The 13,319-nt window shown below is 41.4% G+C and overlaps 1 protein-coding gene across 1 annotated transcript; it reads right to left on the bottom strand.

The window, feature by feature from the left end:
• Window positions 1-6,724: 6,724 nt before the first annotated feature.
• On the bottom strand, window positions 6,725-7,688 carry LOC149169681 (uncharacterized). The gene is made up of 3 exons (XM_089427149.1): window positions 7,222-7,688; window positions 6,976-7,145; window positions 6,725-6,867 (listed from the first exon to the last, which is right to left on the bottom strand). Exons 1-3 carry the CDS (start codon window positions 7,274-7,276, stop codon window positions 6,784-6,786), a joined length of 309 nt encoding a protein of 102 aa, XP_089283275.1. The 5' UTR covers window positions 7,277-7,688; the 3' UTR covers window positions 6,725-6,783.
• Between the last annotated feature and the right edge of the window lie 5,631 nt (window positions 7,689-13,319).

The raw sequence follows: 13,319 nt of genomic DNA, 5'->3' as shown, positions 1-13,319 counted from the left end.
TGGAATTAAGCAATATAATAAGTCAAGGTGCAATGGAAGCACTTTCGACCCGATGAAGTCACATGGGAAGTGGTTGAGCAAATAAAGGTATTGTACCCATATTTTTCTTGTTGAATAAGTGGATGTAAGATCTATGTGTGAAGCTCATTTATATTTTCTCTTTTTCTAATAAGAACATAGAGGATGATGTTCCCTTTAAATGGGTGGGGTTTTGACACCCGTGGTGGACTTCCCCTTGATTTTTGTAATGTAATGACACTTTGAATTATAAATGAACATATTCTTATGTAATGGCCTAAAGAGTGGGACCATGTATCAATGATCTAAGGAGGAAGAGGAAAAATAGGCATGTGTGGAGCCAGATGACACCATTGTTTAATTTATGGGAAGTTATCAAGAAAAGTTAGAGGAAGGTTCCAAGAGGATCATGAAGAGACACCGAGAAGAAAAATAAAAAATCAATTTCACATCAATGCAAGGGTTGGAATTATTCTTGATGGAGTGCATGAGGAGCTTTGAAAAGGCATATAAGCCTATAAGCTAATGGAATGAAATTCCATGAAAAGAGAAATTGTGACTAGGGAAAGTTCAAGAAAATTCTAAGGATATGGGAATGAGTGCTTGCCAGGAATTGGTTGAGAAACCACTCTAAGTTATTTTTAAAGGACTTCTAATCCACATGTAAAAGGGTGATTTCTAAGAGGTGGTTGATAAACCACCTAGGGTGCTTCAAGTTGGGCTAATAAACCACTCTTAGAGTGTTTTCCATAGCTAATAAACCACTCAATATTGTAAATTGTGTTGTACTTAACTAGCTGATAAGCCACCTAATTATATAATTAGTCCTTGCCCTCTTGAGCTCAGTGTGGAATCCTTCTAAAACTACTAAATAAAATTCCCCTTAGATCATGAATACAACTCAAGAGTGACTACACCAAGCGATTATGACTGGAGTGAGTTTAAGGTTGGGTGGAAAATCAAATTCCTACCTTCAGTTTGGCCATTGTTTCTTTAATAAATGAATGCATTTAGCTGAGGGCTTTGAAATTAAATATCTTCCATATTGAATATATGTATAGCTCTGAGAAAGGTTGCATGGTTGTAGGATGTTGGTGCTTGAAATTTTTGGTTGAAATTCCTTGAAAATTCTATGAAGTCCATGAAATTTTGTCATGTTGTTGTAAGCTAAATGCTTGAAATCTTTATTATATTACATGTGGACATCATGTCTTTGTTTAATATGTTTTTACAATGTTAAGGAAATTGTTGAGGAATGTTGTTTCTTGCATGAATGAGGATTTTTAATGACCTGTTAAGATGTTGAGGGATGATTTAGTCCCTGTGTTTAGTTATGAGTTTGAAAATTAATCTAGTTACCCAAGCATTAAACATGGGTAGAATTTTCATGTTGGAATGGTCTTTTTGTTTTAATGATTTTCATGATTGGCCTTTTTATGACTGAAAAATCTTAGGAAGGATAGCTCTGTCGACTTTAAGTCATGGGATATGTGTTTATAAATGTGTATGTATATGTAAGTCGCAGTGGGAAGCATCAAAGCTCAAAATTGATAACCACTTTCACTTAATGAAAATCACACATGGATAGTGTTACCTGAGAGTAATACATACAAAAATATAGTTAGGGTTGGTCGAGGCCTTATCAAAGATCAAAGGAAATAACACCATGTTCATGCACCTACATAGGCATGTGTATGAACTTAAATATATATGTATATCTTTCATCCTATGGTTATGCTCAAGCTCTCTGATGCCTAAGAAAGGTTGGGTAGTCAAGGCTCGAGTATGGTTAGAGGTCAGAAGTTTAGATCTATGACAATGTGCGCAAGGTGTTTCCTCATTGAGATGGTCAACCCAAAATCTCTCTTTCAATGTCAGTCCCTTGACCTAGTGACGTGGCATAAGCCAAGGTGGCATGGCACCGAGAGGATTCCAGTGGATGGGGTCACCATGTGGACACCACGTGGGTGCCATGTGGTAGCTTCTCAATGGTATAGTCAGGAAGTAGATGCTTAATTTATAGATGTGTCACATGTCAGGACTTGGCAAGGTCACTATAAAAGATGCATAATGTAAAAATGTTATCGCATTGTGTTTTGGTGGCTAACGCTCAAGATTAGCCCACATGAAGATGACTAGACACGGGACTGGGCGAAAATGCCCATTGAGTAAGGGCAAGGCAAACACAAGGTGGGAATTTATTATGTAATTATGGTTAGGCACATGAATGAGCCAATCAAGGAATATGGCTTGGTGTTGTGACCATGGTCAACAGTGGAGGCAAATGGGACGTATGGGACCAAGACAATTAGTGATGGATGATTGCTAGGAAATGAATGATGAGGATCCAATAGCAAACACCCCACCCTAGCAGGTTAGAAAGGGGAGGGGGTGGTCTCATTTAAATCTTAGCCATCAAAGATTAAGGAATATCATGACCTTCAATTATGGATAGCAGAACCATGCTCTAGAAACATGAGAGTGGAACCCCCCCCCCTCTTTTCTATATCGAAGGTGGGGGAAGCCTGCATTTTCATCACAGCCATTGAATTATGAAGTTGCCATGAGCATTGGATAAGAGAGAGGGGCTTGCAAAGGGGTTAATGCTTATATACATGTAATGTGTGTGTGTGTGCATGTGTGTGTATAACAGAAGCATGATGGACCCATATATATATATTGGATTAGGTGGGGCCATAGAAGTTACAATGTGAAGGGGAGGTGGCATGCCACAAGGCCATGGAATGCCACAACTATGAAATGGCAGCGGGGTAGTATTTCATGTTTAGACCGCATGGGTGCCATGTGGTAGGATAAGAGTAGTATGTAGGGTTTGTTTATGAAACTTTGGGAAACCATAACTTATGATCCTAAAGCCCATTTGAGACAAAATTGTATATCACTGGAATCATCTCGATGAGACGAACATGATGGTGTGATCTATTCTAGATTTTGAGGAGTTTGAAAATGGTAACAAAAATTTAGACCCCATTTCTATAACAGAACATTGGGAGTCGGATCAACACAATAGCCACCTCTTAAATGTTAGGGTGGTAAGGGGGTGTGTTACAAATCTAGTCCAATGATTACTGTATCTATTGGATCATCCTAGATGATAGGAGTGTTGAATTTCTTGCCAGAAAGTGACTAAAAGGGAATAATTCCTAATGACTCTTGATAGCCATTGTTGTATGTAAATTCTACCAATGAAATATAGTCTTCCCAATTTCTTAGTTGATGCATCACATACATCCTCAACATTTCTTTCAATATTCTATTCACTCTCTCTATTTAAACATCGGCCCAAGGATGGTAAGAAATGTTAAAGGCTATAAAGGTTCCAGAATTAGCAAACAATGATTTCCAAAAGTTTGAAGTGAACTTCACATATCTGTTTGATATTATATTTTTAGGTCATCTACGTAACCTAAATATCTCCTTGTTGGCTTGTTGGGGCCTAATTGAGGTTCAAAGTTAATTAGCCGAACAAATCCCTATACTACTGGCCCTTTTGGCAACATTTTATGGAGAGCAGACTGAGGTCTCTCCCGAAGTAGTATGGGGGGGTGGTGGAACCAGGTTTGCATGCCCTTGAGATGTCTGAGGGTCTGATTTGGTCCAACTGTTAGTCCCTACATGCAGATTTCTTCACGCACTTCCCCGGCCTTCGCGCCCTAATATACTTGCCTTCACGTAGCCCTAACCAAGGGTTGTGGGGCTTCCGTGCTGCTGGAGTAGCGCTCTGTACTATTTCCCTAAGTCACACCCGAGATCTGACTTTTCTTCTTACACCAATTAGTTATCTTCGCATAAATGGATGCCTTATGTTATATTTAGTTATACAACACATTCATAAGAGTTCATGCAACAAATAATCAGTAAACTTGTAATTCATACCCAATAATACATAAAATAGGAAAAGATACACAAAAATCAGGTATAACCTCTTTTATTAATTCTTCCCAGGTTATAGACTCAATCTTCCCTGCGCACTCAGTAGCAGGGGTCTGCACACTCAGTTGTGGACTACTAGGCCTTTGCGCACACAACTACAGAGCCTTCTCCTACTCTACGACCCAATGACACAACTTAATCTTTAACTCAATCAGTTCCTTAGACTGATCATGCTTAGCTTAACTGTTTTCTACACTTAGAGCCTCGCTCTATTTATACAATCCCATGGTCCACAGACCGTGGGTGGCTCTTTCAAACTGACATTACAGTACAAAAACAAGGGCGAACAACCCTATGACTCTATTATGACTTCGCGCTCCGCACCCACAATTCGCGGAGTCTTTACAATCGACTTGGTCAAAACTTGGGCTTTAAGCCCCAAAACATGCCTCGGGGGGATTCCACCCCCAACATTTCTTCATGAATATTTGAGTTATATCAATTACTTTATGAGTAGTCTTAACAACTATAAAGTGAGTTACCTTGTTCAACTTATCCACTACCACCATATTAATATGGAATTGTTGGCTTCGTGGTGTTGGAATTGATGTTAACCTAGGATGTCTACCTAAGGAGTCAATAGTGGAGTCAATTGTGTAAGAAATGATGTCAACAGGCTTAGAGGATTTGTCATGATGATCATAGGCTTGATGAAGTGTTACTGAGGCATTCCTAATGTTTGCATAGGCTCTACAAGTGGTGGAGAACCATTAAAGACAAATGGAAACATTCTAGGCAAAGAGGAGGTGATTTTCCATGTGCTCAGGCACCTTCTTTAGGAAGCAGTTATGCAAAGAGCAAAGATAGCAGAAATTTCATTAGGATGCATATACTATCCAGGCAACAACTGTCTCTAGGATCCAATTATGTCGCAACAACAATAGCTATAGAGAGGAATTTATGAATTGTGCATGCATATAATTTACCATGAACATTTCCCAAGGTATTTACCCAAGGATTTTTATGGTTTAGAGTTGATTTGAGTTGGTCTTGATTCTAGAAGGTGATTAAGTCAAGCATAAGTCTCTCATTGAATGAAGAAAATGGAGGATCAACTGAAGGAGAAAAGTACCAAAGTATGGACATGAGTGTTTATCTCTCCATAGCTATGAGCTATTATTGTTTAATCACTTCAGATCATCTATTTATCAGAGCTAGCCTCAATGTTGGAGAGGTTGGTTCTTTTTTTAAAGTAAGGTATTGGAAAGAATTGATAACATTAAGATCCAAAGGTGAGAGGAGAGAAATCATTGTAGCAGATTGTTGAAGGAGATCAATTTTATTGCAATTTTGTGTGCATGCTTCAATAATTGTTTTATGTAGGCTTATGAAGACATTTCATTAAGGAGATTGCTTCTACCTTAAATATTCGATGTTAGCATGTTTTCAATGGCACATTTGTATTGCTTACATTGTGTATGCAGGGGATCATAACTAAGTTTATCATGTTTTATTATTGTACAAATTTTGGACGTAGCATTGTGGTTTATGTCTTGTATGGGTGCTATTGTTGAGACATGGATGAGTTTTTGTGATCATATTTGTTATGTTTTTGATGGATTTTTGTTGAGAGTGTGTATGTTGGAGGTTTGATGTTTGGTATATTGTATATCATATTTGCAATGATATTGCAGATTTATATGTATGTTGTTGATTGTGTTGAGGTGATGTATTGATTGTGGCTAAGATTGCGTTGGAGGGAACATATTCAGAGTTTGATATATGATCAGATTATTTTATTGTGAGTTTAGTATGAAAATGGAAGAAATGTGGCTTACAAGTGATGCAGGAGCATCCAGCTCCGAGGAGACAGAGAATCAATGACTGGTTCGTGCAGAAACAGGACACGACTTCAAGGGTGTTTGGACAGGTCACCAAAAGAAAAATTGGTTGTTGTTTTTAGTTAATCATTGTTCATTTCTTTTTCTTTTATTTAATTACAGAACAAGTTAAGTTACCGGTTGTTAGCTTAGGTAACCAGCAACTGTTTTAGTTAATTTATTGTTTAAAGAAACAGGTAGCAGTTGTAGAATTTAGTTTCTAAACAGTTATATTCAGTGTAGCTAAAAAGGAAGAAAAACCTTTTTTTGGGTGGTTCACCTCAGAACGAGTAAAGAAGATATAGCAAGACAGTATTCAAGCAGTATAGAGAGACACCCTCTGTAACTGAAGCATTGTTTCCTTTTCTGAATATAAACTACTGTTCATTACTTTTCCGTATTATACCTCTGAGTATTACAAACATTTGTTATTTTGAAAACGAATTAAGATAGAATGAAATTCACATGCTGTAACTAGAAATATTGAAGCGTTACAGGCATCAAGCCGAAACCATAAGTTACATTGTCAGGACTATCACACAGCAAAGAAGTGTAAGGCGGCCAAACAGCACAGGCATACAAACAATACGAGGATAAAGTAAAGACACAGACATCGTGTCAAGTCAAGTTGCGGCCAGAACCCGCAGGCAAACGCAAAGAGTCACACGGTCATTTGCAAATCAAACACAGCGACTATTAAAAGAGGTAATAGTTCCAGAACCACTGATTTCATTAATACAACATTTCATAAGTTTTCGTAAACCACAGTTCAATAAATAACAACAGAGTCACATATCAAAACCGGCACCGCCGTAATAGCACAAGTCTAAGACCTTGTTGCATGGAGGTCATACATTGACACAGAGGAACGAAAACCTGAGGATGTAAATGCCAGCAAAGGGGCACGACTACCCTACAAAACCTAACCAACAGAAACCTACGGCAATTCCATATTGCATAACCTAAAGAAACGCGGGAATAAGAGTAGACCCTACCCGGTCACAAGGGTACCAGAGATTGGAGAAAGTTGAAGACTGTGAATTTGAAACCCTCGCGAGCAGAGCTCCCAACCAACCTGCACAGAACCACCGTATGAGTTAAGGCATTTCCATAACCAGAATAAATGTCAGAAGGAGATAAGTAAAGACAGTGAGATGCGAGAGTAAGAGAATAGTGGACTTACCCAAGGGTCGACGGAGGCTGCCGAGCCATAAACCGATACCACAAGCTGAAAGGCACAAAAATCCTGTAAGCATCGACAACAGGTGACAGAGGATGATAAAACATAGCACGAGAGTTTACCTCGAGGCCTGGACGCGTTCGGAGGAAAGATAGCCTTGTGGTTGTGAACACCTGCACAGAACCAGAGCTCAGAAATCGGAAACTAAAAAGATTACTTCGCCAAATTCATGAAAATATAAACCCTTACCACGGGCTTCCGAACCAGACCATTGAAGACAGCAGCTACAGTGAAGGACTCGCATCTCGAACAAGGCCACAATCAGTGACAGAGTGAGGGATATGGTGGGTTAGTGCGCCGAGAGCAGTGCCACAACAACGCAGAGCAGGTAACAGTAGGGAGACAGAGTGTAGCTGAGCCGAGAGGCCACAAACAGTGACAGAGTGAGGGTTATGGTGTGTTAGCACACAGAGAGCAGAGCCATAACAACGCGGAGCTGGTAACAGTAGGGAGATAGAGTGTAAATGAGCCGAGAATAACCCTTAAGGGTTTAACAAAGGCGGGAAGCCTTTTCGACGGAGAGAACCGGTGACCAAACCTTTTAACCGGCAGATAGGTTTGTAAATGCGCCTCGGTATTGGGGGCAGATATTTGTCCGCGCCCAAGTGTGACCACGTGGGACTGAGGTGAGTCACGTGGCTGTGACCACGTCACCAGGGCTGGGCCATCATAAGTGGTATCAGAGCTAGTTTCTTGAGTTAGAACCAATGGAACAGGGAGAAGGTGAAGGTGAAGGAAGAGGAAGAGGAAGAGGAAGAGGAAGAGGAAGGGGAAGAGTAGTCCGGAGGGTAGTAGATGATGGACTTCGAGAGGAGATTCGAGTTTTGCGTGAAAGATTGGCAGTGGTGGAAGTTGGGGGAAGAAGAAACCCAGCAGATGACAGTGATGAAGAAGAAGTTGAACCAGAGGAGGAATTAGAGGGGGTGACACCAGAATTTAGATTGTTGAAGTCGGTCTTGCTGTCAAGTCATAAGCCAAAACATGAGTTGTCGACTTATGACGGAAGTCTGTCCGCAGACGTGTTGTTGGATTGGTTAAGTGAAGTCAACAAGTATTTTGAATTTGAGGAAACCAGCGAAGATAAGCAGGTGAAGTTCGCCGCCACCAAGCTGAAAGGACATGCGTCCTTGTGGTGGGACAGTGTTCAGGCGGAACGGAGGAGGCTTAACAAACAGCCTATAAAGAAATGGTCTAGAATGGAGGCCAAACTGAAAGAGAAATTCTTACCACAGGATTATCAGATTATGTTGTACAGGCAGGTGCAGAACTTGAAGCAGAGAGGAATGACTGTGAAAGAATTTACAGAAGAATTCTATAAGTTAAATTTGCGAGCAGGTTATGTGGAGGACACCCCTGAGAAAACAGCCAGATTTGTGAATGGCTTAAGGGGGGAAATCTTAGATGAGATTGGTATCCTTTCACCCCCGACAATGGAGGAAGCCTATCAGTTTGCACTGAAGGCGGAAGAAAAGATTAACTGGAAGCAGAATGCCAGGAGAGGAGGTGGAACTGGCAGGGGAAAGGGTAAAGTATTTGGAAGAGGCCGAGGTGCAGGCCCAAGTGAAGAAAGCAGCAGTTCTAAATCTGCTGGAGCAACAGAAAAAGACAATAGCACGAGAGGAGGACGACCACCCCAGCGAGGACGAGGAAATGGTCGGGGCAGAGGAGCTGTCCAGTGCTATCGCTGCCACAAATGGGGGCACAAGTCTTATGAATGTCCTGAAGCTGAACCAGCAGGCGGAAGAGGGACTTATGTTGTTCAGACTGAGGATGCTGAGAAAACACCTCAGGAAGCAGAAAATGCACCAGAGACAGGTGAAGCTTTGGTGTTGAACAAAGTGCTGTTGAAACCAGCAAAGGAGGTTGCAGAACCGGATCAGCGTAAAGCTTTGTTCCGCACTGTCTGCAAGTCGCGGGGCAAGTGCTGCAAATTGATTATAGATAGTGGAAGTACGGACAATCTTGTGGCGGTGGAGATGGTGGAAAAGTTGGGACTAAAGAAATTAAAGCATCCTACACCCTACAAAGTGTCATGGCTGCAAAAAGGACATCAGCTGTTAGTTGACGAACAATGTGAAGTAGAATTTCAAATTGGCAAGTACAAGGATAAGATCCTTTGTGATGTCATGCCAATGGATGTCTGTCACTTACTGTTGGGACGACCTTGGCAGTTCGATAGAGGTGCAGTTCATGACGGGAAAAAGAATTGCTACAAGTTTGTTAAAGATGGGATAAAGCACACGCTTGTACCCATCAAGGAGGAAAATACAGCAGAAACCAGTGGAGTGAAGGCACTGCTGTTGGGAGGAAAGGAGTTCGTGAAACAGATTAAGGACAGCGAAATCAACTTTGCTGTCATAAGGAGACCAAAGGCAGTAGTGTTACACACACAGCTGTCATATTTGCCAGAGGAAGTTCAGCAGTTACTGCAAGAATTTGGGGACATAGTGGTGGATGATCTTCCAAATGAATTACCACCAAGGAGGGGTATTAGTCATTGTATCGACTTTATACCAGGTGCAAGCTTACCAAATAAGGCTGCTTACCGTATGAGTCCCAAGGATCATGAGGAAATTAGGAAGCAAGTCCAGGAGTTACTTGATAAAGGGTTGATTCGAGAGAGTATGAGCCCTTGTGCAGTACCGACTGTTTTGGCTCCAAAGAAGGGAGGAGAATGGCGAATGTGCACAGACTCCAGAGCCATAAACAAAATTACTGTCAGGTACAGGTTTCCCTTACCGAGGATGGACGATATGATGGATTGTTTGAGTGGGGCAGCCTATTTCTCAAAAATTGATCTGAAGAGTGGGTATCATCAGATTCGAATACGAGAAGGCGATGAGTGGAAGACAGCTTTCAAGACAAATGAAGGCTTATATGAGTGGCTGGTGATGCCATTCGGATTGAGTAACGCTCCCAGCACATTCATGCGTTTGATGAATGAGGTATTGAAAGAATTTAATGGGAAATTCGTGATAGTTTACCTGGATGATATTTTGATTTTTAGCAGGACTAAAGAGGATCATTTCAGGCATTTACAGAGTGTGTTGAGGAAGCTGCAGCAAAACAAGTTGCTGATTAATCTGAAAAAGTGTAATTTTTTTCAGCGAGAGCTAGTGTATTTGGGGTTTGTTATTGCAGAGAATGAGCTAAAAATGGATCCGGAAAAGGTGGCAGCCATAGTTAGCTGGCCGTCACCAAGGAGTTTATTTGAAGTCCGGAGTTTCCATGGACTAGCCAGTTTTTATAGGAAATTTATCAGAAATTTCAGCGAGATTTGCGCACCTATGTTGGACACGATCAAGAAGGCAAATCAGCCTTTTCACTGGACTGAAGCGGCAGAAAGTAGTTTTCAAACTTTGAAGAAGAAGATTACTGAAAGACCAATATTGAGACTGCCAGATTTCAACAAACTTTTTCAAGTTCGTTGTGACGCCAGTGGGACAGCCATTGGAGCAGTCCTCAGTCAAGAGGACAGACTGGTCGCTTTCTTCAGTGAAAAGCTAAATGAGAGCAGGCAGAAGTACTCAACCTACGACAAAGAATTTTATGCAATCATACAAGCGTTGAAGCATTGGCGGCATTATCTATTGGGAGATGAGTTTGTTTTGTTTACAGATAATTCTGCCTTGCAATATATTATGCAACAGCATAAACTAAACCACAAACATGCAGCTTGGGTGGAGTATCTGCAAAATTTTACATTCGTATTGAAGCACATTAGTGGCCAAGCAAATAAGGTGGCAGATGCACTGAGCAGAAGAACCTTGCTTCTGCAGGAAAGTACAATGCAAGTTCTGGGTTTTGAACATTTGAAGGAGCTGTATCAAACTGATACCGAATTTGGGGAGGCATATGAAGCCTGTCAAAACCCTTTGATAAGGAATGATAGCATGTGGCTAGATTATAACTTGCAGGAAGGGCTGCTGTTTAAAGGAGGACAACTGTGCATACCCAACTGTTCCATGCGGGAAAATATAATACAGGAGAAGCACAGTGGAGGACTGGCTGGACACTTTGGTATCGACAAGATGGTTGCTCAAGTACAGCACTTTTATTTTTGGCCGAAATTGCAGCGAGATGTGCAGAGGTACGTGAGCAGATGCAGAGTTTGTCAACTAGCAAAGGGTCATAGTCAAAACACTGGTCTATACTCACCATTACCGATTCCGAGTCGACCATGGGATTCAGTGAGCATGGACTTCGTTTTGGGTCTACCAAAGACACAGCGGGGCTTCGATTCAGTCATGGTTGTAGTTGACCGATTCTCAAAAATGGCACATTTTGTACCTTGCAGGAAAACCAGCGACGCTACCTACATTGCACACCTATTCTTTACTGAAGTCGTTCGGTTACATGGACTCCCGAAATCCATCGTCTCTGATCGGGATGTAAAGTTTACAGGTCACTTTTGGAGAACTCTGTGGAAAAAGTTAAATACACAATTGCAGTTCAGCTCTGCTTATCATCCGCAGACTGATGGTCAGACGGAAGTCGTAAACAGAAGCCTAGGGAACTTACTTCGCAGTTTGACAGGAGGAAATTCCCGGACGTGGGACCGTGTACTTGCTCAAGCAGAGTTCGCGTACAACGATTCACCTAACCGCAGCACCGGTTACAGTCCGTTCCAGATTTTGTACGGTATGCATCCGCGAGGAGTGCATGAGTTACGGGATTTGGGGAAACTTGAGAAGCGGAGTGCTGATGGGGAAGAGTTCGCTCAAGCAATGAGCAATTTACACGAACAGGTCAAGCTGAAATTACAGGACAGCAGTCTGAAATACAAGCAGCGAGCTGACACAAAGCGTCGGGAAGTTCAGTTTAACGTTGGGGATGAAGTCCTTGCGTATTTACGTAAGGAGAGGTTTCCGAAGCGGGAGTATAACAAGCTAAAATTTAAGAAGATCGGCCCTTGCAAAATCATCCGCAAATTTTCTGCGAACGCTTACGAAATACAGTTGCCGCCCGAAATTGGAATTTCTCCCATTTTCAACGTGGCAGATCTGTTTCCCTATGTAGCCAATTCAGAAGACGATACAGCAACTACAGCACCACAGAAAGACAACTATGAGGAAGGTTCTTGGACAAGACAACTACCAAAGGCACCACCCCTTGAGATCGAAGGAATACTGGACACACAGGTAGCTAGACGCACACACAGGAAGGAGTATCTGCGATATTTGGTCAAGTGGCGGAACCGTCCAATAGAGGACAGTTCTTGGCTCGATGCAGTGCAGATAACTAAAGCAGGCTACTCTGTTGACGAGCTCATGGAACGGAGCCATGACTTTTTGCCACCCCGGGAGCCTGATGCAGGAGCATCCAGCTCCGAGGAGACAGAGAATCAATGACTGGTTCGTGCAGAAACAGGACACGACTTCAAGGGTGTTTGGACAGGTCACCAAAAGAAAAATTGGTTGTTGTTTTTAGTTAATCATTGTTCATTTCTTTTTCTTTTATTTAATTACAGAACAAGTTAAGTTACCAGTTGTTAGCTTAGGTAACCAGCAACTGTTTTAGTTAATTTATTGTTTAAAGAAACAGGTAGCAGTTGTAGAATTTAGTTTCTAAACAATTATATTCAGTGTAGCTAAAAAGGAAGAAAAACCTTTTTTTGGGTGGTTCACCTCAGAACGAGTAAAGAAGATATAGCAAGACAGTATTCAAGCAGTATAGAGAGACACCCTCTGTAACTGAAGCATTGTTTCCTTTTCTGAATATAAACTACTGTTCATTACTTTTCCGTATTATACCTCTGAGTATTACAAACATTTGTTATTTTGAAAACGAATTAAGATAGAATGAAATTCACATGCTGTAACTAGAAATATTGAAGCGTTACAGGCATCAAGCCGAAACCATAAGTTACATTGTCAGGACTATCACACAGCAAAGAAGCGTAAGGCGGCCAAACAGCACAGGCATACAAACAATACGAGGATAAAGTAAAGACACAGACATCGTGTCAAGTCAAGTTGCGGCCAGAACCCGCAGGCAAACGCAAAGAGTCACACGGTCATTTGCAAATCAAACACAGCGACTATTAAAAGAGGTAATAGTTCCAGAACCACTGATTTCATTAATACAACATTTCATAAGTTTTCGTAAACCACAGTTCAATAAATAACAACAGAGTCACATATCAAAACCGGCACCGCCGTAATAGCACAAGTCTAAGACCTTGTTGCATGGAGGTCATACATTGACACAGAGGAACGAAAACCTGAGGATGTAAATGCTAGCAAAGGGGCACGGCTACCCTACAAAACCTAACCAACAGAAACCTA

This window comes from Pinus tabuliformis, chromosome 4_2, assembly GCF_031772625.1.
Source record: "Pinus tabuliformis cultivar Carrire ecotype Pingquan chromosome 4_2, CPIR1, whole genome shotgun sequence".
Classification (NCBI taxonomy): Eukaryota; Viridiplantae; Streptophyta; class Pinopsida; order Pinales; family Pinaceae; genus Pinus; species Pinus tabuliformis.
The sequence above is the reverse complement of the archived record's forward strand: the minus strand, read 5'-3'. Positions and strand labels throughout refer to the sequence as shown.

What these genes read in the sequence shown, in the direction of transcription:
- LOC149169681 (XM_089427149.1), bottom strand. Translation starts at nt 7,276, where the DNA reads ATGCGAGTCCTTCACTGTAGCTGCTGTCTTCAATGGTCTGGTTCGGAA. An exon ending in GTCTGGTTCGGAAGCCCGTG is followed by an intron (nt 7,146 to 7,221) that starts GTAAGGGTTTAT and finishes GGTTCTGTGCAG; the next exon opens with GTGTTCACAACCACAAGGCT. An exon ending in CAGCCTCCGTCGACCCTTGG is followed by an intron (nt 6,868 to 6,975) that starts GTAAGTCCACTA and finishes GGTTCTGTGCAG; the next exon opens with GTTGGTTGGGAGCTCTGCTC.